The sequence below is a fragment of the Ascaphus truei genome, chromosome 4 (genome assembly GCF_040206685.1).
Source record: "Ascaphus truei isolate aAscTru1 chromosome 4, aAscTru1.hap1, whole genome shotgun sequence".
NCBI classification, from domain to species: domain Eukaryota; kingdom Metazoa; phylum Chordata; class Amphibia; order Anura; family Ascaphidae; genus Ascaphus; species Ascaphus truei.
In genome coordinates, this window is record NC_134486.1 from 312,777,359 (window position 1) to 312,800,505 (window position 23,147).

The 23,147-nt window shown below is 47.3% G+C and overlaps 1 protein-coding gene across 1 annotated transcript in view; it reads right to left on the reverse strand.

Moving 5' to 3' along the window:
• The window catches only part of ZNF292 (zinc finger protein 292), a 44,202-nt gene extending 33,844 nt beyond the window's left edge, over positions 1 to 10,358 (reverse strand). The window contains exon 1 of the mRNA XM_075597860.1: positions 10,038 to 10,358. Coding sequence (XP_075453975.1) covers positions 10,038 to 10,199 — 162 coding nt within the window. The 5' untranslated portion in view covers positions 10,200 to 10,358. The remainder of the gene's footprint in view (positions 1 to 10,037) is intronic.
• Positions 10,359 to 23,147: the final 12,789 nt, after the last annotated feature.

A 23,147-nucleotide genomic window follows, 5' to 3' on the forward strand; every position in this document is an offset into this window, starting at 1 on the left:
ACTAACACTCCCCCACTCAGAGAATAGATATCCCTAATTTCCAATTAATAAGCAAAAGTGCCTAAATTATTGTTTGAAGCAGTTACGCTTGTTTTAGGCTGAGTTGAGACAGGCTGCGACGTGCGCGCTCACCACTCTTTTGCTTTGGTTGGTGGGAGTTTTCAAACTGAAAACGACACCCGGTGTGGAAGTACCGCGTTGACGCCGCTGCACTTGAACAAGACAAATGAAGTTGTGATTTCAAGCGGTAGCCGGGTGTACTTTGCCAGCCAATCACAAACACAGGTTTTTTTGTTTTTTTTAAAGTCTCGCCTCCAATTGCGTCCTTCTGTCTGCTGGGGATGGGCACACATTGCCCAGCAGACAGAGGTGCGGACGCACGGTAGCGTAGCAGCCTGTCTGAGTTCAGACTTGGGTAGACAAGTTGGCCTAAGGAAAAAAAAAAAAAAGGGGTTAAGAATGTTACAACCCTCAGATTGATCACATTTTGAATTCTGCACTTGAGATTTTGCATTGCTTAGATGTGGGGTGCGCAAACTTCTTGAGCTGCGCCCCCCTGCCTGGGAGCAACAGCACTCGACCCCCCCCACCCCATCCAATGACTCGGCGTCAAATGACGTTGCGGGTCATGTGACGTCACCCTGTCGCATCATTTGACCCGCGTCGCCAAAGAGCAGGTAAGTGAGTTACAGAGGTCTCACCCGGCATTTAATTTAAATGCCATGGGGAGGAGCGCGGGGCCTCTGTAGCTGCCCGCGCCCCCCATGAAATTCTCAGGCCCCCCCATGAAATTCTCAGGCACCCCTGTTTGCGCACCGCTGGCTTAGATTGTACAATCAACAACAAAATAAATTAAATTAAAAAAATGCACAGGAACTGCTCGATAAGACCTGTGATATGGGTATATTTCTACCAGTTATGTTTTTGGTACATGTACAGTTTTTCATCAATCATGAATCTATATTTACAAACAATCACAAAAATATAATTACAATTACATTTTAAAATGAGTCCATCGTACATTAGTCAATATCAGATGAGTCATTTCTTTACAACACACACACTGCATAAATGATCTTATGCATGCTGTATGATTCCCATTTATATTTTCTGTTTGTGCTTCCTCCCTGGTAATAGAAACACTGACTGATTAAATGCCACACTCTTGCTAGGTAAATTATCATTTTAAATTATATCTAGCCAACATTCATTTGCAGTTTTCAGTTTCACTGTTGCCTATTGCCATTTTAAAACCCAGGAGAGCCTACCCGTTGTATTGGAGCCGGCCGGCGTTTCCAAGCATAACTATTGCGAGTGTTATCACACATTTTTCAACCAGAACTTAAATGCTGAAAAAGACATCCATTGTAACAAAATCACTTTCCTCTTTAGTGGACTAATCGACATTTACATTAGAAGCTTCAAACAAAAGAATGTGGATTCCAAGTGTCACATAAAAGGCCGACTTCACAAAAAAAATTGTATTTTACAAATGGATTCCACTGTGATTTTTCTTCCTGACTAGATACAGTATGATCTACATCAGGGGAGTGCGGCAGTTACAGAGGTCCCGCACTTTCATTTAAATGAAATGCCGGGGGGACCACGCAAGGCCTCTGTGACTGACTTACCTTGGTTTCCAGCAACGCGTCATCATGGTAACACGACGGCAATGACGCCGCAGGGTAATTTGCCACCGGAGATGAGCGGGGGGAGGACAGCAGGTGGGGGGGGGGGAATTGCACACCCCTGACCTACATGGATCCCATGTCTCAAAGGAAGATCTAGATACTGTATATTCTGTTGCATATTGTTTATTGTGTTCTTCACTGTTAAAGTTTAGGGTCTACATTTACAAGAGGTTAAGCACCCCAATTTATGAAGCAATGATTTATTATGATGCCACAATTAAGTTGACAGACTGCTCATAGCGACTTCGGCAAATTGTCATTTTCCACAATGGCTGACTATTGACACTTGGCATATAAACAGTTTAACAAACAAAAATACATTTATATTTGGGTCATGAATTGTAGTAAATGATGAACAGGGGGCAGGACCAGAATTAAGCATGCAACACAACATGTATTATTCAGATGATTCAATTGAGAGAACAATCTAAAGAAAATAAAAAAAGTTTACAGTAAATTATCTTGGTTATGATAGTAACCTGTTTTAAAAGAATAAAACAAAAATACAACAAACACTAAGTTGCCACACAAAAATACAACAAACACTAAGTTGCCACACAAAAATACAACAAACACTAAGTTGCCAATGTGTTCTTCTCCCTGTTCAATACAGCAAGAATTCCCTCTGTGCTGGGTCATTATCAATCATATAATGCCCTGTTGTTCAAAGAACCATCTGCTTTGGCTCATTCACTCTGCTTAACACCACACGGGAGCATTATTTATCAATTAATAACACTTCTAGGGTATTATAATTGGAAGAAATTGCTGTACCTTTTGAACAGACTGACAGATTAAATGACTACTACCCTTCTTTCTTAAGGTGTGCACTCGTGCATGGGCACACAGAATTTGAAGGAGTAGTTCACATAATGGCAAAATACACAATGAAACAAGTTTCCCACAATGAGAAGTCACTTCCCCTTTTTGTGACAACACTGTCCCTCACTCCCACTAGATTGTAAGCTCTCACGAGCAGAGCTCTCATTACTGTTTGTATCTGTTTGTCCTTATTTATATTTGTATGCAATGCTGGCTTATGTAATGATCAGATATCTGCATGCACAGTATACCGAATATGTCAGCGTTTTAGAAATAAATGATAACTTGGAATTCTTGAGGACAGATTTTCTCCTTGGAGAACCATCATGCAACATTTTATGAATGAACGGAGAAGGAATAAACATGGGGATGCACTTAGATTACACATAAATAGAGTGCTGCTTGAATGTCCCCTCGACATGGTCAGACCGGTGTTCCCCGATGAAAGGGTTGACAACAATTATCCCAGATGATGAGACCGCTTAACATGTCCTCCGAGTAGAACACGGCGTGTCATTATGTTGTTAAAATGTTCTGAAAGAGAACTACTATTAGGTATGTAAACCTTGACGTACTATAACAGGCTATGAACGGTACAGTCGTGATGTAATACTAGTAAGTGACAGTCTTGACCCTGAACAAGCACAGCAGACAAGATGATGTACATCTCCAACATGGGATCAATGAGAGCTGTCAACCTGAAGAGCAAAAGAATGTTGTTATCTTTGGTTATGTACGTTTTGTCTTACATTACAGGGTTTACGCTTCATTTTACCATGTGACACATGTATAAGTAGATGTATGTCTGTTACTCATGGGGAGAACTACTGCTATAATTAACAGTAGGCCCATTTTTATTTACCCTAGGGGTGACCCAGTATGATCACAGAAACAAAAAGAAGATCTGTCAAAACCAACCCGAATGCCCACATAAAGACTCGAATATACCAGTGTTGGAAAGGGCGCAAAAACTAGCGTCATTGTGGACCTTCCCCAGATGTAACAAATTCAGCTGGGTGCCATCTAGAAACCTAAAGTGTATAACTATGTGTGGGAGTTAAAAACAAAAACTTCCCAGGTGAGATGGTAATGCAGCTATTATTTCACAAGCAATTCCCAATATTCCAACATACATGTGTTTTTGCCAGCTGAAATGAAGCTAAATTCCATAATAGGACATTTCAAAATGAAGTTAGATTGCAGTACTGCTTATCTACAATATAGGTGTAATTTCATAACCCAACAAAACGGTGGCATCAATCTGGATAAATCGCTTCATTCTTTAAAAAATCACTAATTTAGGCTCCATAAAGCTTAAATGCAAATACATGTATATGACATTTGGTCGATTCACAGATTCCAAGGGGAGCATAGAGGGAAAAACACAAAAGCACAGAAAAATCTTAGTGCAGGAGAAATACAAAGTGAAACTAATGTCAGCTCCAATCTTGGCTCTTGTGAAAGGCCTACTTACAAACTGTAAGAATATCAACAGCAGTGTGTAATCAAGGCTTTAGGCAGTCTATCCAAGGTGAGTGTCAGCTCAGCACGGATTGAGGGAGAAGCATCTCCAGTACTCAAGAAGATGTAGCCGCAAAATAGAGAGGAAAAAGAATATATCAATAAAAAAAAACGGGCATATCACACTGCAATAGTGTATTGAAGAGACAGCTTGGCACACCAGCTCACCGTCCTGCTGCCAACATAAGATCTCTGTCTCCAGCCTTTACTCCATCGCGGGTCTGGGCGTCTGACGTCAGATCCGGTTTTCAGGTAGCAACCTCGCGGCCTGCGGCTCATCTCCAAGAATGCTCCGTATGGTGAAAGGACTCCCACTACCATACGGAGCATTCTTGGAGAGGAGCCGCAGGCCGCGAGGTTGCTACCTGAAAACCGGATCTGACGTCAGACGCCCAGACCCGCGGAGACGCGATGGAGTAAAGGCTGGAGACAGAGATCTTATGTTGGCAGCAGGACGGTGAGCTGGTGTGCCAAGCTGTCTCTTCAATACACTATTGCAGTGTGATATGCCCATTTTTTATTGATGTATTCTTTTTCCTCTCTATATTGGGGCTACATCTTCTTGAGTACTGGAGATGCTTCTCCCTCAATCCGTGCTGAGCTGACACTCACCTTGGATAGACTGCCTAAAGCCTTGATTACACACTGCTGTTGATATTCTTACAGTTTGTAAGTAGGCCTTTCACAAGAGCCAAGATTGGAGCTGACATTAGTTTCACTTTGTATTTCTCCTGCACTTCGATTTTCTGTGCTTTTGTGTTTTTCCCTCTATACTCCCCCTGGAATCTGTGAATCTACTACAACACTGAATGACAAGTGAAAACATATCCCACCAGAGGGTTCGAGCAGGGGGTTAAAACTTTATTATTCTTTTCGCCACATTTTTTTGGTTTTTATATCTTCACAATATTTATGTGTTATATACTATACGTGCACTTTAATTAATTAATTTTAAGAGTGTTGTTTTCACTTCACTGAATTTACAGTGATCACCTATTAAGTTTTTTGCACCGTTTTATCACTTTTCACCAGTAATATGACATTTGGTCGCACAGGTCATTACAACAATTGGGTACTTTTCTGACACTAGAGTATATTCAGGTCGGTCTTAAGGCCGCGCTTATAGTGCGCGCAACGCGACGGGTGATGTCGACGTCACTGGCGACCTGGCCATTGAGTGGTTCAGAGGCTGTCACATGTGGCGACAGCCTCTGAAAATTTTTATTTTATTGGCTTCCAAATTTTTGGTCGCCACCATCGTGCCACACTTACTATAAGCGCTTACGACGGTGGCAATGCTTTTGTATTCAGGCGACGTTGCGTCACTATAAGCGCAGCCTAAGGGCTGGGACCCGCTGCGCCCGGCGGCGCAGGCGGCCACACGAGCGTTCCCCACCAGCAGGGGAATCCTCCTGAGCAGGTCCCGGTCCCCCCTGGCTGCACAGCTCACTAAACGCTGTGACGCGTCAGCCGCTAGGGGATTCAAGAGAATTGTAATCCCTAGCGTCGACGCGTCACGTTGTGTGGCTGTGAGCCAATGATGAGGGGAGGCTTCGGGAGGAGGGGAGGCTTCGGGGAGCGGGGAGGAGTGTGGAGGGAAAGCAGCGCGAGTGCCTGTCTGTGTGTGTGTATGTGTGTGCCTGAGTGCGTGAGTGCCTGCCTGTGTGTGTGTGCATGAGTGCATGAGTGCATGAGTGTCAGCGTGTGAGCCCGCAGCATCTCCCGAGCCCGAGGAGGGGGGGGAGTAGCGGGTCCCACCGCTTAAACCACGCCCCCCCTCCCACTCCAGCCCCCGCTCCCTACAGACCGCATATCGCGGTCTGTGTCTGTCAGCGACCCGCCTGTCTGCAGTGCGGGCGCGCTGACTGAGGGAGCGGGGCCTTAGCCTAAGAAAGGTCCAAAAAAAAGGGGACTGAAACGGTTGATTTTGTAATTGAAGGGCTGTGCTTGCAGTTTCTTGTTTAGTGCATATACACAACCTATTAGTTGTGTTCTGTTATAGCACCCCATTTTCTCATCGCTTTTATATGTTGAATGCCTTCACCTTTGGAGAGAGAACACACACACACACACACACACACAATGACATAACATTTGACAAAAGACACGGCATTTTCTACATTCTACCCGTGTTCCCACAAAACCGTATTCTTAAGTACAAAAATATTTTAAAGGAGTTCATAGTTTAAAGTTATAAAAGTACAAACTCCTTTATAACAAACACTGCCCCTCGCATAACTATGCTCAACTGTCTACTGCAACATTACAAAAAAAAACTGTTACTAATGGTCTATCCCAGGGGAGCGCAAACTTTTTGTGCAGCGCCCCCCTGTCTCTCTGCCCCCGGCTCTCGCGCCCCCCTGCCTTCCTTCAGGCGCGTCAGATGACGCTGCGTGTGCGTGTGACGTCAGGTCACATGGTGCCGCGGCGTCTATTGACGCCGCGTTGCCATGGCGACGCAACACAGACGGCTGAATCCCGGTAAGTAAACAGTTGCAGGGGCCTCACGCGATCCCCCGGCATTTAATTTAAATGCCTTGGGGAAGAGCGCGGGGCCTCTGCAACTGCCCGCGCCCCCCCAGCACAATCTCCCGCCCCCCTGGGGGTCGCGCCCCCCACTTTGCGCACCGCTGGTCTATCCTATAACTTTAATGCATAGGAAGCCAATATTAAACCATGTGCATCAATAAATGGATACCTTACATAGCAACAAGAATGGTGACAACTGCCCATGTTGCTGTCTTACTGAAACAAGTTAATCATTGATAGGGCCCCTAAAAAAGCATTTCCTGAGCACATGAAAATAGCTGCTGGCATACTTGCATGCTAAAAATACACTAATTTCATACCTAGCAAACAAAAGGTAAAACCAAAGGCTGTAATAGCGGGATTCTTTATAATTAATAACCAATATAGCTAAACTGTATTCTTCAGAACAAGATGCATTATGTCTGTGATCTTCCTAATGGAAGACAGATCTGAAGATCTTGACATGCACAATAAAGTCAAATTTTTATTATCAGATGTCGTCAATATAGACACACACATGCATCCCCTTTCAGGACAGGAGAAGTCAGCAGCACTTTGATAGCCAATGAAGACCATTTACTGTTAAGTAATGCCTCTTCCACCTCTGATATTTCTGCAGAAGATGGTCGCCATAGTAACAGTGTTTATCATGATGATGAGTTGAGAGAATGAGCATTCTAACAGACCAGTGAGGATTTGTAAAATGCCATCAGTCACAATTGTGTCATAACATACAAAACGAACACACTGACATCTTGGGATTGTGCTTAACAGTTTCAAACATTTACAAATATTGCCACCTACAGTTGTCAGAAAGGAGGCAGCTGAAAATAAAAAGGACAAGACAGGGGTGGGCAACTCCTGTCAGGGTTTCAAGACATCCCTGCTTGAGCACAGTTGGCTCAGCCTTTGACTGCCACCTGTGTGCTGAAGCAGGGATAACGTGAAAACCTGACCGGTTGGTGGCCCTGGAGGACTGGAGTTGCCCACCCCGGGATAGGGTCAGAAATGTCAACAATCCAAAGATAATTACAAAGAAACCCAACTAGTAAACCATTTGAAATGGACTTGAAGTTGCCAATGTTTATCTTCCCAGTTTTATTTTCTTGGGTTTATAGGTTCAGGCATACCCCGCATTAACGTACGCAATGGGAGCGGAGCATGTATGTAAAGCGAAAATGTACTTAAAGTGAAGCACTGTCTTTTTTCTCCACTTATCGATAAATGTACTGTACTGCAAATCGTCATTTACGTCTATAGTCTCCCCGCTTGCGCACATCTTAGGCCTCGGCCATGGTTATTGCTGGTGGGCGGAGGCGCGCTGAGGGAAAGCGGGTGCTTTCCTTGGCCTTAGACAGCGTGCTGTCCGGGGGCGTGTCAGCGGGCGCGGGCCAGTCATGTCACAGAGCTGGTTCACCCTCATTGGGCGAACCGCTCACGTGACCGGCCCTGCGCTCCGGCAACCGGGAAAATTTAAAATTTTCCTAAGACCTACGCTTCTGCACACTTGCGGAAGAGTAGGCGAGCCCCTACTAAAGCCACTCTCATTGTGGCTGTAGGGGCTCAGTACCGAGCGGAAGCGCGCCTCCGCCCGCAAGCACTATCCATGGACCCGGCCTTAGGTACAGGTAGGGAGCTGGTATTGCTGTTCAGGACGTGCTGACAGGAGCATGCGTGAGATGCCGTTTGTCTATTGGGCGATTATGTCCTTACTCGTGAGTGTACTTAAAGCGAGTGTCCTTAAACCGGGGTATGCCTGTACTCAACTTTTTGCATGCCAACCACACACATTGTTTTACAAATTTTCTTTTCCTGAAGGTCAATCTCACGCTGCATTACTGTATTCCTGGCTGGTACCGGGAAGTGCCACAATACGGTTTTGATTATGAACAAAAACGCAGCTTCATTTATTTATCAGCAAGTGCGGGAGGGGCAGAGCATTAGGATATTTAGAAAGCTTTAAGATTTCACCTTGAATATGAAATAGCGGTGAATAATGGGGTATATGTGATTCGTTAAACTACATCCTGAACAGAATTATTAACTATGATTTTGGGGGGTAAATCAGCAAATGCACCACAGGCAACATACTATTGATGTAATGTAACCTTTAATATTTCCAAACTGGACTCCATAACGACCTGTCAACCCAAGAAGGAAGGACCAATAACAAATCTTAAAACCTACAGTACTGTAACAAAAAAGGTATGCAGAAAAGGTCACCCTAACTACAAAGTCAACCATTGAAGGGCATTTTTATACTGTTCCTTTAAAACAATGGAGTTGCTGTGGACAAACCCCCTCAATTAAAAAGAACACGAAATTGCATTACAACTTGATGAGATCTGTTGGTTCAAATTAGGGGAACACAGGCTAGGCCATAACCTGTCACGTATAAGCAACAAAGGGAAGCCTCTCCCTGTGCAACCAACAAAGGGGGCCTGGAGCCGACTGAACGGGATAGTATTGAGAATAAAGCAATCTGAGATGCCCTGGGATAACTAATCTGGACGGCTTTTTTTTTTTTTGCAGGAGAAGCCTGCAACACATTGCAAAGCTTCCCAGTGCATTCAGGGGTTAACAAATAATCCCTCGATGGTTATGCTGCAGCAGCAACTGGATCAAACTTGATTGGGAAAGGGAGGGGGCGTGAGCAATCCCATTTCACCCCCCTCACAATGCAAAAAAACCCATCGGAAAGCAGCAGAAGGAAGCAGACAACCCGGAGGCTGCAGCCTGACCAGGGGGAGGGGGCTCTCTGCAGATCCTATCAGTGATCCCTCCAATGGGAGGCGAAGAAGAAGAAAAAAACGACAACATGCCAGCGTCCACTTAGACTAGAATACAGAGAAAAAACAACATGCCAGCGTCTCCATTCAGGAAAGAGAAAGGCGGCTGCAGATCAGAAGCAACAAGGGCGTGTAATGAAATTGTGAATGGCTGTAGGACCAAAGAGGGGGGAGGTCTGGGGCAAGAGGCCAGGTCACAGTCCCAAGGAAACCCCTGGAGTCCCGGAGGGGCCTGCAACACAAGCCCTCACTGAGACCCAAGGGGTTACACGAGACCAATCCCGGTGTCAGAGACCCTAACTGATGTCAAGTATAATATTTACCTGAAAAACACGCACCTCATTTAGGGGGAGGGGGGGCTGCATATCCCCTGCTGTCTCAAACAAAAACACACGGAAGTTCCCTCACCCCCCCCCCCCCCCAAGTCTATGGGAGGTGAAGAGATCTGCCTGCAAAGAAAACAAACAACACACATGCTCCACACCGTGGTGCAGAGGGTGACAGGCCTGCACATGTATGTATCCTGCACATATACATAGGGAGCCGCTAATCACGCCCTACAGCGCCAGCACTATCACAGCGGGGAGCTCGCGGAGCCGCCTGGGTCAGGGTGGGTGTGTGAGCCCAGGCCCCCTCACCATGGCGCCCTCACTCTGTGCCCGCTCCGGACATACACAACACTCACTTGGCAGAACCGCTGGCAGTAGTCGGTTGTCGCCTGCACGGCCTCCTCTCCTTCCCCTAGGCGGTCCTCCAGCTCCTGCAGCCTTTCTTCCAGCAGGGCTATTTCGGCGGCGGTCACGTCCGGCCCGGGGCCGCTCTCCTGCTCGGCCTCCTCGTCCGCCATCTTCACACCCCGCTCCGTCGCGTACACACACACACCGCCGCCGCCGAAACGTCACGTGACAACCACAATGCCACGTTCGGGCGTTCTAGTGCGCGCGTCACAATGGGGAGGGGTGACGTCGCTGGCCGGGCGCTGTGCAGCGGGGGCCCGTCTGTGTGTCTGTGCGCGCGATCTCCCCGCCTCCCAATAGCTGCATAGTGACGTCACGAGCCCAGTGTTGCCTAACATGGTTATTACAGTAGACTTTCATATAGACTATAACTGTGTGCAAGTCATGTTTGTAGGATACCTATACTGTGTTATTGTGGGCTGTAACTGCCCTGGTTGGCATAAAACAAACATGTCTTTGTCATTTTCAATGGTGTGTGGTAGTTATTTTAGGTGACCGAACTTTTTTAAGTTGTTAGTTTTATCTGTAGCAGGGTCGGAACAATAGGATTTATTTACCAACATGTCCTGCCTGTGAAACTAGTGCACCAGATTTATCAAAGGCAAACACCCCATCGCTTTCCACCTCATTTAATTCTTCTTCTAAAAAAAAGAAATCGGTTTCCAGCAGTTTTTCAGCTGTGATAAAAAAAATATACCCCATTGAGTTGTTTTCTTTGGGATGGAGCAAGCTTATATTTAGCCGTCTTTCCTTACATGCTCCCAAATCTATGGAATTGGCTAAAGGCTTTGGGATACTTCAAAATGGTCGATTGCCAGCAAAAAATATGTAATTAACATACTCGACTCCAAAAATCAATGGAGCCAATGATTTCTATTTCAATAAATGAATACCGTTGTGATGTATTGTAAAACACCATTGTGCATGCAATGTCTTGTATATAATGCATACCCTGTTCACTTATGTAACTATGGGGCCTATGCAGAGAGCAGCGAATTTTCGAAATTCGCCATTTTTTGGAGATAATCGCGCAGAAAACAGCAGAAAATGGAGATTTCCGAAAATCGCGCCAATTTTTCATTTCTGTTTGTAAAACTCGCCTCGCGGCTGGCGAGAACCGCAATCTCGCCAGTTTAAAATATATCCGTATGCAGAGAGGCGCGAACGGCATCTAGCGGCTGTTCGCGCCAATAAAATGGCGCGATTGTCTCCGTTTTGCCTCGCCAAAAAAAACTGGCGCTCGCGGCCATTGCAAAGGGAAAAAAAAAGGCGCGAATTTGTTTTTACATGTTTCCGAAGCGCGCATCTCGCCAATTTAAACTCGCCAGACGCATCCATGTTAAACATAGCAGAATTCGCACTTTTCTGCATATGGAGATTAAAACTCTCCAAAAAAGCTCCTTTTTATGAAATTCGCCATTTTTAAAATTCGCTGCTCTCTGCATGAGGCCCTATGTATTTGTATCCATGTATTATGTGTCATCTTAACTCTATGCCCAGGACATACCTGAAAACGAGAGGTAACTCTCAATGTATTACTTCCTGGTAAAACATTTTATAAATAAAACAAATAAATAAATTATGAGCATCTGGGAATAGCATTTTGCCTAAAGGGGCAGCGTAACCAAGATCCTATGTTTGAACTTTCACTTGGCCATGTTACAACAGGAAAGAGGATCACATCACCGCTGACACTAAAAGCACACTGGAGTAAGACTGTGCAGGGAATTTGGCTCCACCTCCACCCTGCATATGTGATGATGTCACACACCCATGCTTGCAGCACTGTTGCTAAACATGACTCATTTAAGTAGGCTGGGCTATCCTTGGTTGACTTCTTGATCCCAAATATGTGTAAATAGCCAAGGCTCTAGATTTGGCCAGGTAGTATAAAGTAACTTACCCTGCCGTCTTTTATAATATAAATAGTACTTGCGGTTGCTGTTCTCTCTAGGAGCAAGATCCGTATTAATAATACCGTAATAACTTTTATTTCATATTGCGCTTTTTTTCTCAGTAGGACTCAAAGCGCTTCACAATTACAATATAGTGAGCGGTAAGCAGGGTTGCACATAGGATTTTTATGGACACAGTCCCTGCCCAGATGAGCTTACAATCTATGTTTTTGGTGCCTGAGGCACAGGGAGATAAAGTGACTTGCTCAAAGTCACAAGGAGCCGACACCGGGAATTGAACCAGGTTCCCCGGATTCAAACTCAGTGAGCCACTTCTACAAACAATGATTTTAATGAGAAGCACACCATCTGTTCTAATGCAATTTATTTCACCTACTAACGTTTCAGTCCTGCTTGAAAGACCCTTTTCAAAACTGGCTGGGATATATATATCTGAGCACTTGAGAAAGGCTCCAGTAGGAGCCGAAACTTTAAAGGAAAACAGGACAGGCACTCCTATATGCAAGAAGGTGAGATTTATTGACTCAACGTTTCGGTCCGCACTGGGACCTTTCTCAAGAGCAAATAAATAAGTGACAAGCAAACCCAGATATACCCCACACCTCACCCTTTGTGGAAAAAAAACGGCGCCAAAAACCTTAGTGACACCCCCAGTGATGTCACATGAGTGGCAGAGTACATATATACCCACACAATTGATTTCCCCTTTGGGCTTGTCATGCTCCAGTCCGACACTGCCAGCTTCTGCCCACCTGCGTGCATGTGAGGGTGTATTTGTGATACACCACTTTCACCTCAGCACAGGACAGCGGTGTCATTGATTATGCAATTGCTGACCTAGACAAGAGATAAATGCACTGATAGTGAGACCCCACGCCTACCTATCAGACCACGGCTAAGTAATCCTATTCATCAACAGATCAAAGCACATGTCAGCAACCAAGGAAACCACTCCAGAGTCTGCAAAAACTTCCTACCAAGTACATATGGACTCATGACAGAAAGGGGAACTATGAAAGGGCCTTGCAATACCCAGAAATAGAAAACCTGATAAATACTCTATTGGACACAAAACTACAGACACACCCCACATGACACCAGCCAAGCAGTAAAAGATCTAAATGCAATTCTGCATTGAGCAGCAAGGAAATCAATGACAACAAAATCAGGAGAGAGACACCTGGCCAAAAAATATTATCCAAAAGTAAACTAGTTTAAATGGATCTGCAAGTGAAAAGGTGAGAAAACTCTCCAACTTAAAGCCAAAAGAATCCCCCCAGGTAACTTTGCACAGTTCTTATTAACTAAAAGTAATCATCATAAAAAATTGAGAATATCCCATATGGGCAGTTTTAAAGACTTAAGAGGAATTGCTCCCAACAGGAGGTGATTCTATCACAAGCCCATCACCTTAAATCAAAGTTTATAGATAAAGGGTTTGTGGAAAGATTGCCTGACCAGGCTCTTTCCAAAACAAGTGCTATTGATAGGGAATATGTGTTTACTAATAATAATACAAATAGAAATAAAAAAAAGTCAAAATAATACATTTAATAATGATAATCCAGTATTTATTACTTGATTTAATCCTGGTCATAATCAAATTCAGAAAGCATTATTAAAACATTGGCATATAGTAAAAGAGAACCCTGTACTAGGGGATGTGTTAGAAAACAAGCCTAAAGTTATATTGAGAAAGACAAATACACTTAAAAATGTCATAATTCCCAGTCTACTAAAGGAAGAAAAGGGAAAAGATAAAGGTAGTATGAACTGGCTATCACAAAAGCCTTTGGGGAACTTTAAGTGTAATAAATGCAATATATGTCAATACATGGATACACATAGTAAATTTAAATCTTTATATTATATAAACAGCATTTACTGCGCCACTTTACTCACAGGCGGGGGCAGGAGGCCCAGCTGTCCCCCTGTCTGTGGCCCTGCATTTAGTTGCACCTTTTGATCAAAAAATTATTCAGAACTGCTAAAGCCGTCAATGTAAACTCAGATTCCGGAGGTATCCACACTAAATGCATATTCATTTTTAGTGTCCTGGGAACTACATTTAGTGAAGGTTAGGGTTATAAATTGACCTCTATACACTGATATGCGTCTTGCTATTTGGGAATACATATATTTATTTACATTTAGATATACTGTATTTGATATATTAAAACTATATTGAGTCTATTTTTCTATATACTTAGTTATACTCATTATCTTTAGGTAGTACACTAGATTTATATTTTATATGCACACACACACACACACACCACACACACACACACACACACAGTGCTTTTTGTCTGCGGGTACGCAGGGATATGCTGTATCCCCACCTTTTTCACACGGCTACTGTGTAAGCCGAGAAGATGATGATGGCCTGCCAGAGCGGAGCATGGCGGCAGAGGAGTTGTACGGGGGCAGAGGAGGACGGCCGGGGAGGAGCTTGCCCCAATGGTCCGACACGGAAGTCTTTACTGAATTCCCGTGTCATCCGCTGTTACAGCGTGCTCCTCCCTGGCTGTCCTCCTCTGCTGCCATCCATCTACTCTGCTGCCCTGCTCCGCTCTGGCGGGCTGCCATCATCTTTAACAGCCCGCCTCTACCACCGTCTTCCTCTGCCACCGTCATTCTCCATTCCCGAGGTCCTCCACCGAAGTCAGGTATTAAGGGGTGAGAGGCGGCGAGGGCAGGTGAGGAGTGGGGATGAGAGATGAGGAGAGGGGATAGGGGATGATGGGGAGGAAAAGAGAGGATGAGGAGGAAATGAGGGGATTATGAGGAGAGGGAATTGAGAAGGGAATGAGAGAATGAGGAGGGTGGGTGTGGCAGGGTACATGCAACTACACATGCGGGGTCTCTTGACAAGCCTTATTTATTTAGCCTTAAAAACCATACAGCACACAAAACAAAATAGCTTCTCTTCAGCAGACAAAACAAAATAGCTTATCTTCAGCATGGCAATCAAAGCAGTTTCTCTTCAGCATGCAGGACACCACAGTTCATAAAACATGTACTTTTCAAACAGACCTTATCTCAGTAATCTCTTCAGTAACTCACTCCTGTCTCCTGACCAGCTAGCTGCATGTGTGCACATCCTGGGGTTTTTAACACACCTTGATTAGGCAGCTGGGATCCAACTAATTGCCATGAGCTTTCCAGCTGAAGTTAACCTCATCACTGCTGCACTGCAGACTAAACATATGTCTGCCAGGCATATAGCTGGTGGCTTTTATTTACCCTGTCACATTCCTCCCCTGTTAGTGTTTGGCTGGGGCTACGCACGGCTGAAGCCCGACTATCCATCCCTTCTCTAGAAAAGAAATCAGCATTTGCATTCTCTTTTCCCGGCCTGTGCTGAATCTCAAATGAGAAGGGTTGGAGGGCCATATACCACCTAGTTAATCTAGCATTGAAATATTTCATACTATTTAACCACTTCAGTGGAGCATGGTCCGTCACCAGAGTAAAATGGACTCCTGCCAGGTAATGCCTTAAAGCCTCGATTGCCCATTTTACTGCGAGGCACTCCTTCTCAATCACTGAGTAGTTTTTTTCCCTCGGGAACAATTTCCTACTCAGGAAAAGGATAGGGTGTTCAACCCTCAAACTGTTGTGACAACACTGCCCCTAGCCCTATCTCTGATGCACCCGTTTGCACTACAAAAGGCCTGTTGAAGTCTGGGCTTCTAAGGATGGGACCTTCTGATAGACACCTTTTTATGTCCTCAAAGGCTCTCTGACACTCCCTTGACCATACCACTTGTGTAGGGGCACACTTTTTTGTGAGGTCCGTTAAAGGGGCTGCCACTTCCGATTAGTTGGGGATGAACCGCCGGTAGTATCCTGCTAAACCCAGCAGAGAGCGTACTTAGGAACTTCTTTCAGGGCAACTACCTTGTCGGCTAGTGGCCTTACATTTCCACCTCCCACTGCATACCCTAAGTATTTGGTTTCCGCCTTACCAAGGCACATTTCTTAGGCCTCGTTCAGGGTGCAAGCGGCAGGAGTTGGAGGGAGGGCATTCGGGAGGGAGGGCGGCAGTCTGCTGGGCGACGTGTGTTCATCCCCAGCAGACTTTTTCAGGAGTTGAGGAGGGGGCGGGGCTACAGACGTGAGGTTAGGGATCGAGGCTGCAGTCTTGAAATCATTCTCCAGAATGATTTCATTGGCTGCCGAGATCCCTGTGATGCTGCTGCAGCTTCAAAAAACGATTTTTTTGTTTATTGAAACTGTAGCCAGCGTTAACTCCGGGCTTCGGAGACAGTGCAGCTGCTACCCTGACAACCAGTATTCAATTTGAATACTTTGTGTCCCACGGCAGCTCGCATGGCAGCATGCCCTCCCTCCGAAGCCTGCACCCTGAACGAGGCCTCAGGATTGGCTGTTAGCCCTGCCTCTCTTAGAGATTTGAGGACCGCTTTCAGCCTATTTAGATGGGCCCGCCAGTGTTTACTATAAATGACAATGTCATCTAGGTAGGCTGCGGCATAAGTCCTATGGGGTCTCAGCACCTTATCCATGAGTCTCTGAAATGTGGCTGGGGCTCCATGCAGTCCAAATGGCATTGTCACAAACTGGTATAAACCCATGGGAGTGGCAAAGGCTGTTTTGCACTTGGACTTTTCCTCTAAGGGTATTTGCCAGTATCCTTTTGTTAAGTCCAGCATGGATATATATTCCGCATTACCAAGGGCGTCAATTAACTCGTCCACCCTTGGCATCGGATATGCGTCAAACTTGGATACCGCATTGACCTTTCGGAGGTCCACACAAAATCTTACCTTCCCATCGGGTTTAGGGACCATAACTAATGGACTACACCACTCACTGCCTGATTCCTCAATCACTCCTAAGTGTAACATTTCTTGTACCTCCTTCTCTATCAGGGCCCTACGACTTACAGGTAACCTATAAGGACGGGAATGTACTTTTACCCCAGGTGCTGTCTCGATCGCATGTGAAATTAAATTAGTTTGCCCTGGTAAATCAGAAAAAACATCATGGAATTGTGTAATTATTGCTAACAAGTCCCCTTTTTGTTCAGAGGACAACTGTTTACCCATTGGGATTTTATCGTCACTCATGATGTTCTCCCGTGGAGGCTGAGGACCCAAGTCCGTTTCCTCCTCCACTGGGTGGATGAATAGAGACCGCTGCATCTTCCAGGGTTTCACAAGTTCACATGGTAAATGTTTTAACCCTTCCTGGACCCTGGTTGAGCGATCTCGTAATTCACATCACCCGTGTGGCGGAGTACTTCGAATGGGCTCTGCCATTTGGCCAGGAGTTTACTCTCGCAACTGGGTAATAATAACATCACCTGGTCTCCCGGGTGAAACACTCTCATGCGAGCATTCTGATTGTAATGTCTCTCCTGACTGTCCTGGGCTGATCTAAGATTCTCCCTAGCAAAATGGTCGACCACATCTAGGCGCTTCCTAAGGTCTAGTACATATTGCAGGGAATTCTTAGAAAGGGACCGCTGTTCCTCCCAGGACTCCTAGGATACCCCGGGGTTGGCGGCCATACAGCAGTTCAAATGGAGAGAATCCCGTGAAGGCCTGGGGAACTTCCCGCACTGCAAACAGCAGAAAAGGGAGAAGTTCATCCCAGGCTCTCTTCTCTGAATCTACAAATTTCCTCAGCATCCCTTTTAGAGTTCGGTTAAATCTTTCCACCAATGCGTCAGTCTGTGGATGGTAGACCGATTTCCGAACAGACTTGACCTCTAGTAATTTTAAGACATCCTGCATCAGTTTAGCCATAACATTTGTACCTTAGTCTGTCAACATAACCTGGGGAAGTCCAACCCGTGAGAACAGCTCCAACAACTTGTTGGCTACTTGCTTTGCCGTTGCTGTTCTCAGGGGGAACGCCTCAGGATATCTTGTTGCATAGTCAACTATTACAAGAATGAAAAAACATACTGGACACCTAACAAGCTCCTATTGAACCCCCAAAATAACCACAACATATATATAAGCAGTGTTCGACAATTATATACATTTACACGCCCGGGGCGTGTGGATTTAACCCCCGGGCGAGTAAATATTGGCCCAAGCAGCACACTTGTGCTTTTAAATTTCCCGCGCTCACGCTGCTGTTTTTCCCGCGCTCGCGCTGGAGAAAAAAAAAAAAAAAAAGCCGGAGGCGGGTTCATGTTGTTGGGAGAGATTACCCCGCCTCCGGTTCTCTCAGCAACTTTCCCTCCTCAGCGCTTCCACTCCTCCCCCTTCCGGCAGCCAGCCCCTTCCACGCCTGTCTGCTTCAGGCCCCTGCAGGGCCATCTGTCACCCCTCCCATCGGGCCATCCGCCCCCCCCTCCCATCGGGCCATCTGCCCCCCCCTCGTATCGGGCCATCCGCCCCCCCCTCGCATCGGGACATCCGCCCCTCCCTCGCATCGGGCCATCCGCCCCCCCCCTCGCATCGGGCCATCCGCCCCCCCCCTCGCATCGGGCCATCCGCCCCCCCCTCGCATCGGGACATCCGCCCCCCCTCGCATCGGGACATCCGCCCCCCCCCTCGCATTGGGCCATCCGCCACCCCCCATCACCCAAATCTCTCCCGGCCTCCGTGACCCCAAACTCTCCCGGCTTCCTGACCCCCCCCCCCTCACCCCACGCAGCGTTGGTGTGCCGCCTCTACGGACAGTCTGCCGATCTGTCAGCTGTTAAGGAAACCCCTGATGGCCAGCTCAGTTGTTAGCAGGGGAAATCCTCTAACCCGAGCCTCTCCCTGCTCTAAGCAGGGGAAATCCCCTAACCCGAGCCTCTCCCTGCTCTAAGCAGGGGAAATCCCCTAACCCGAGCCTCTCCCTGCTCTAAGCAGTGGAAATCCCCTAACCGGCCCTTCTCCATCCTATCAGTGAATACTGTGGCATCGGCGTCCCCCTCTGGAGGGGGCGCGGCCCCTTGCAGAGGCCCTCCTGCCGTGCGGAGGCTCCCGCTGCCATGTGCGACCCCCTGCTTTACGGGTGAGTGTCTGTGTGTGTGAGTGACAGACTGTGAGTGTGAGTTTGTCTGAGTGAGTTTGTCTGAGTGAGTGTGTCTGAGTGAGTGTGAGTGTCTATGTGTCTGTGAGTGTGTCACCCTCTGAGTGTCTGTGAGTGTGTCCCTGTGTCACCCTCCCTCTCCCTGTGTCACACTCCCTCTCCGTGTCACCCTCCATCTCCCTGTGTCACCCACCATCTCCCTCTGTCACCCTCTCCCTGTGTCACCCACCCTTCTCCCTCTGTCACCCTCTCCCTGTGTCACCCTCCCTGTGTCACCCTCCCTCTCCCTGTGTCACCCTCCCTCTCCCTGTGTCACCCTCCCTCTCCCTGTGTCACCCTCCCTCTCCCTGTGTCACCTCCCCCTCTCCCTCTGTCACCCTCCCCCTCTCCCTGTGTCACCCTCCCCCTCTCCCTGTGTCAACCTCCCCCTCTCCCTGTGTCACCCTCCCCCTGTGTCACCCTCCCCCTGTGTCACCCTCTCTCCCTCTGTGTCACCCTCTCTCCCTCTCCCTGTGTCACCCTCTCCCTGTGTCACCCAGCATCTCCCTCTGTCACCCTCTCCCTGTGTCACCCACCCTCTCCCTCTGTCACCCTCTCCCTGTGTCACCCACCCTCTCCCTGTGTCACCCTCTCCCTGTGTCACCCTATCCCTGTGTCACCCTCCCCTCTCCCTGTGTCACCCTCCCCCTGTGTCACCCTCCCCCTGTGTCACCCTCTCTCCCTCTCCCTGTGTCACCCTCTCTCCCTCTCCCTGTGTCACTCTCTCTCCCTCTCCCTGTGTCACCCTCTCCCTGTGTCACCCTCTCCCTGTGTCACCCTCTCCCTCTCCCTGTGTCACCCTCCCTCTCCCTGTGTCACGCTCACTCTCCCTGTGTCACCCTCCCTCTCCCTGTGTCACCCTCCCTCTCCCTGTGTCACCCACCCTCTCCCTCTCCCTGTCACCCTCCCCCTCTCCCGGTGTCACCCTCCCTCTCCCTGTGTCACCCTCTCCCTCTCCCTGTGTCACCCTCTCCATCTCCCTGTGTCACCCTCTCCCTCTCCCTGTGTCACCCTCTCCCTCTCCCTGTGTCACCCTCTCCCTGTGTCACCCCCTCCCTCTCCCTGTGTCACCCTCTCCCTCTCCCTGTGTCACCCTCTCCCTGTCACCCTCCCTCTCCCTCTCCGTGTCACCCTCTGCCTGTGTCACCCACCCTCTCCGTCTCCCTGTGTCACCCTCTCCCTGTGTCACCCTCTCCCTGTGTCACCCTCTCTCTGTCGCTCTCTCCCTCTCTCTGTCACCCTCTCCCTCTCTCTGTCACACTCTCTTCTTCGCTCTCTCTGTCGCACTCTCTTTTTCGCTCTCTCTGTCGCACTCTCTTCTTCGCTCTCTCTGTCGCACTCTCTTCTTCGCTCTCTCTGTCGCACTCTCTTCTTCGCTCTCTCTGTCGCACTCTCTTCTTCGCTCTCTCTGTCGCACTCTTCTTCGCGCTCTCTGTCGCACTCTCTTCTTCGCTCTCTCTGTCGCACTCTCTTCTTCGCGCTCTCTGTCGCACTCTCTTCTTCGCGCTCTCTGTCGCACTCTCTTCTTCACTCTCTCTGTCGCACTCTCTTCTTCGCGCTCTCTGTCGCACTCTCTTCTTCGCTCTCTCTGTCGCACTCTCTTCTTCGCGCTCTCTGTCGCACTCTCTTCTTCGCTCTCTCTGTCGCACTCTCTTCTTCGCGCTCTCTGTCGCACTCTCTTCTTCGCTCTCTCTGTCGCACTCTCTTCTTCGCGCTCTCTGTCGCACTCTCTTCTTCGCTCTCTCTATCGCACTCTTCTTCGCTCTCTCTGTCGCACTCTCTTCTTCGCTCTCTCTGTCGCACTCTCTTCTTCGCGCTCTCTTCTTCGCGCTCTCTGTCGCACTCTCTCTTTGTCTCTCATTCTCTGTGTGTGTCTCTCATTCTCTCTCTTTCTCTGTGTGTCTCTCTTTCTCTCTGTGTGTGTGTGTCTCTCTCTCTCTCTCTCTCTCTCTGTGTGTGTGTGTGTGTGTGTGTGTGGGTGTGCCGCTCTCTGTGTGTGTGTCTGTCTGTCTCTCTCTCTCTCTGTGAAGCGCCGACGTCCAGACACTGGTTAAGGGGTTCAGGAAACTAGTCATTCACATCTGGCTTTTATTTCTAGATCCGACATTGAGACACACACACACACACACGACTAATTGTAGTATAATGTAATACAATAAATACATTTATGTCAAAAACGAATGTTGTTCTGACTAGGAATTTATTAAATGTATTTTATTTATATATTTTATTTTAAAGCGGGGTTGGGGGCGGGACTAGGGGTGGAGTTGGGGGCGGCACTAGGGGTGGGGTTGAGGGCGTGACTAGGGGCGGGGTTGGGGGCGGGACTAGGTGGCGAGTAGATTTTTTGGTTGGACGAGAAGATTTTTGGGTGATTTGTCGAACACTGTATATAAGCATATGAGTGTCACAGAGGAGTGCTACTGAGCATGGCAATATCTATTTAAAACCAGAGACAGAACATAAAACACAAACAGAGCTCAGTGCACGTCCAGTGAAACTCATACACGGTACAGTGCCTAAATATATATGTATAAATATCTATTAAATAAAATGGTCTTTTAGTTTAACATTTTGGCCAAATTGTTGTAAGCCCCTGAGCCACTGCACGGCAGACCACATTCTTCAGGGGTCCCTAACACTAATATAAATTCTTAATAAACTGTGCAATACCAGGAAGAATGATTTATAATAAATCTGTCAATATTAGTTGCAAAGTTCTAAGTCTGATTAAAGCTTTAATTAACCTGTACATTACAAGGAAAAGCACTCTGAAAAGCACTCTGTATTAGATTTGTCACAATCATACTGCAAGCAAGCAAGTTCCCCTGAGAGTGGGAGATGCTATGGAGTGAGCTTTTAACCATTTAAATGTGGGAGGGGGTAAGCTTCAATTAGGTAGGAGGTTGCCACCCTCCAATCAGCTAATTGAAGCTTACCCCCTCCCACATTTAAATGGTTAAAAGCTCACTCCATAGCATCTCCTACTCTCAGGGGAACTTGCCTGCATGCAGTGTGATTGTGACAAATCTAATACAGAGTGCTTTTCCTGGTAATGTACAGGTTAATGAAAGCTTTAATCAGACTTAGAACTTTGCAACTAATATTGACAGATTTATTATAAATCATTCTTCCTGCTATTGCACAGGTTATTTGATCATTTGATAATTTAAAATGGGGGAATACAATCTGCTCATCAATTTTCACCACCTTGTCATACTGTCAAGCAAGGACTGGGTCTTCCCTTTGCTTCTGGCGAAAGTCAGGAAGGTACAAGTCTGGTAAATCTCCAGGGCCCATATCCCCCTCCCTCTGGCCATCCCCAGCCATCACTTGTGACCTCTGGCTACTAGAATGGTCACCTTGAGACCCAGATTTCTACAACCAGTCCTGTTTGTCAGAGCGGCTTTGCTTCCGAGTCTTTTGAACCCGGTGTCTACTGGGAAAAAGGTCTGCCGAGAAGGGGAGCAGTTTGCCAGGGTTCTCCTGAGCCATAGAATAAGGCTCCTCGTGAGAGACTGGAGCCATTAGGTCCGAAAAGAAAGGCCAGTCCCGGCCGAGCACAACGGGGGCAGGGAGCCAAGGAACGACTCCTAATTCGAGGTAGGCCACCTGACCTTTTACGTGTATCCGGATTTTGGCCGTCGGATACCGTTTTACATCGCCGTGTATACATTCTATACTCCATGGGGAGTCAAAAGAACACACGTTAGGTGGTAACAGTTCCTGTAAGACCAGAATTTTCCCAGAGCCCGAATCTACAAGGGCCTGGACGGTTTTTCCCCCAACCTTGGCTGGAAGAATGGAAGAAGCCAGGGCTTGTAATTTTCTCCAGTGAAGGTCGAGGCGACGGTCTTGCTGAAGGAACAATCCATCTGTGGACAGTCCACCTGCCGGTGGCCTTGTTCTCCGCAGGCGGAACATGGAGAGGGTTCCCTCGCAGGAGGGGGCCGTGGATAGCGCTCCGCTGGACCGGATACTGGATACCAGGCATCTGGTGGGTCTTCTGAGCGACGTCCTCGGAAGTTCCTCTCATTTTGCGAGCCGATGAGGAAAGAGATGAGGGTCTCGGCGGGGACCAGCATTTGGACTCCGCCCTTG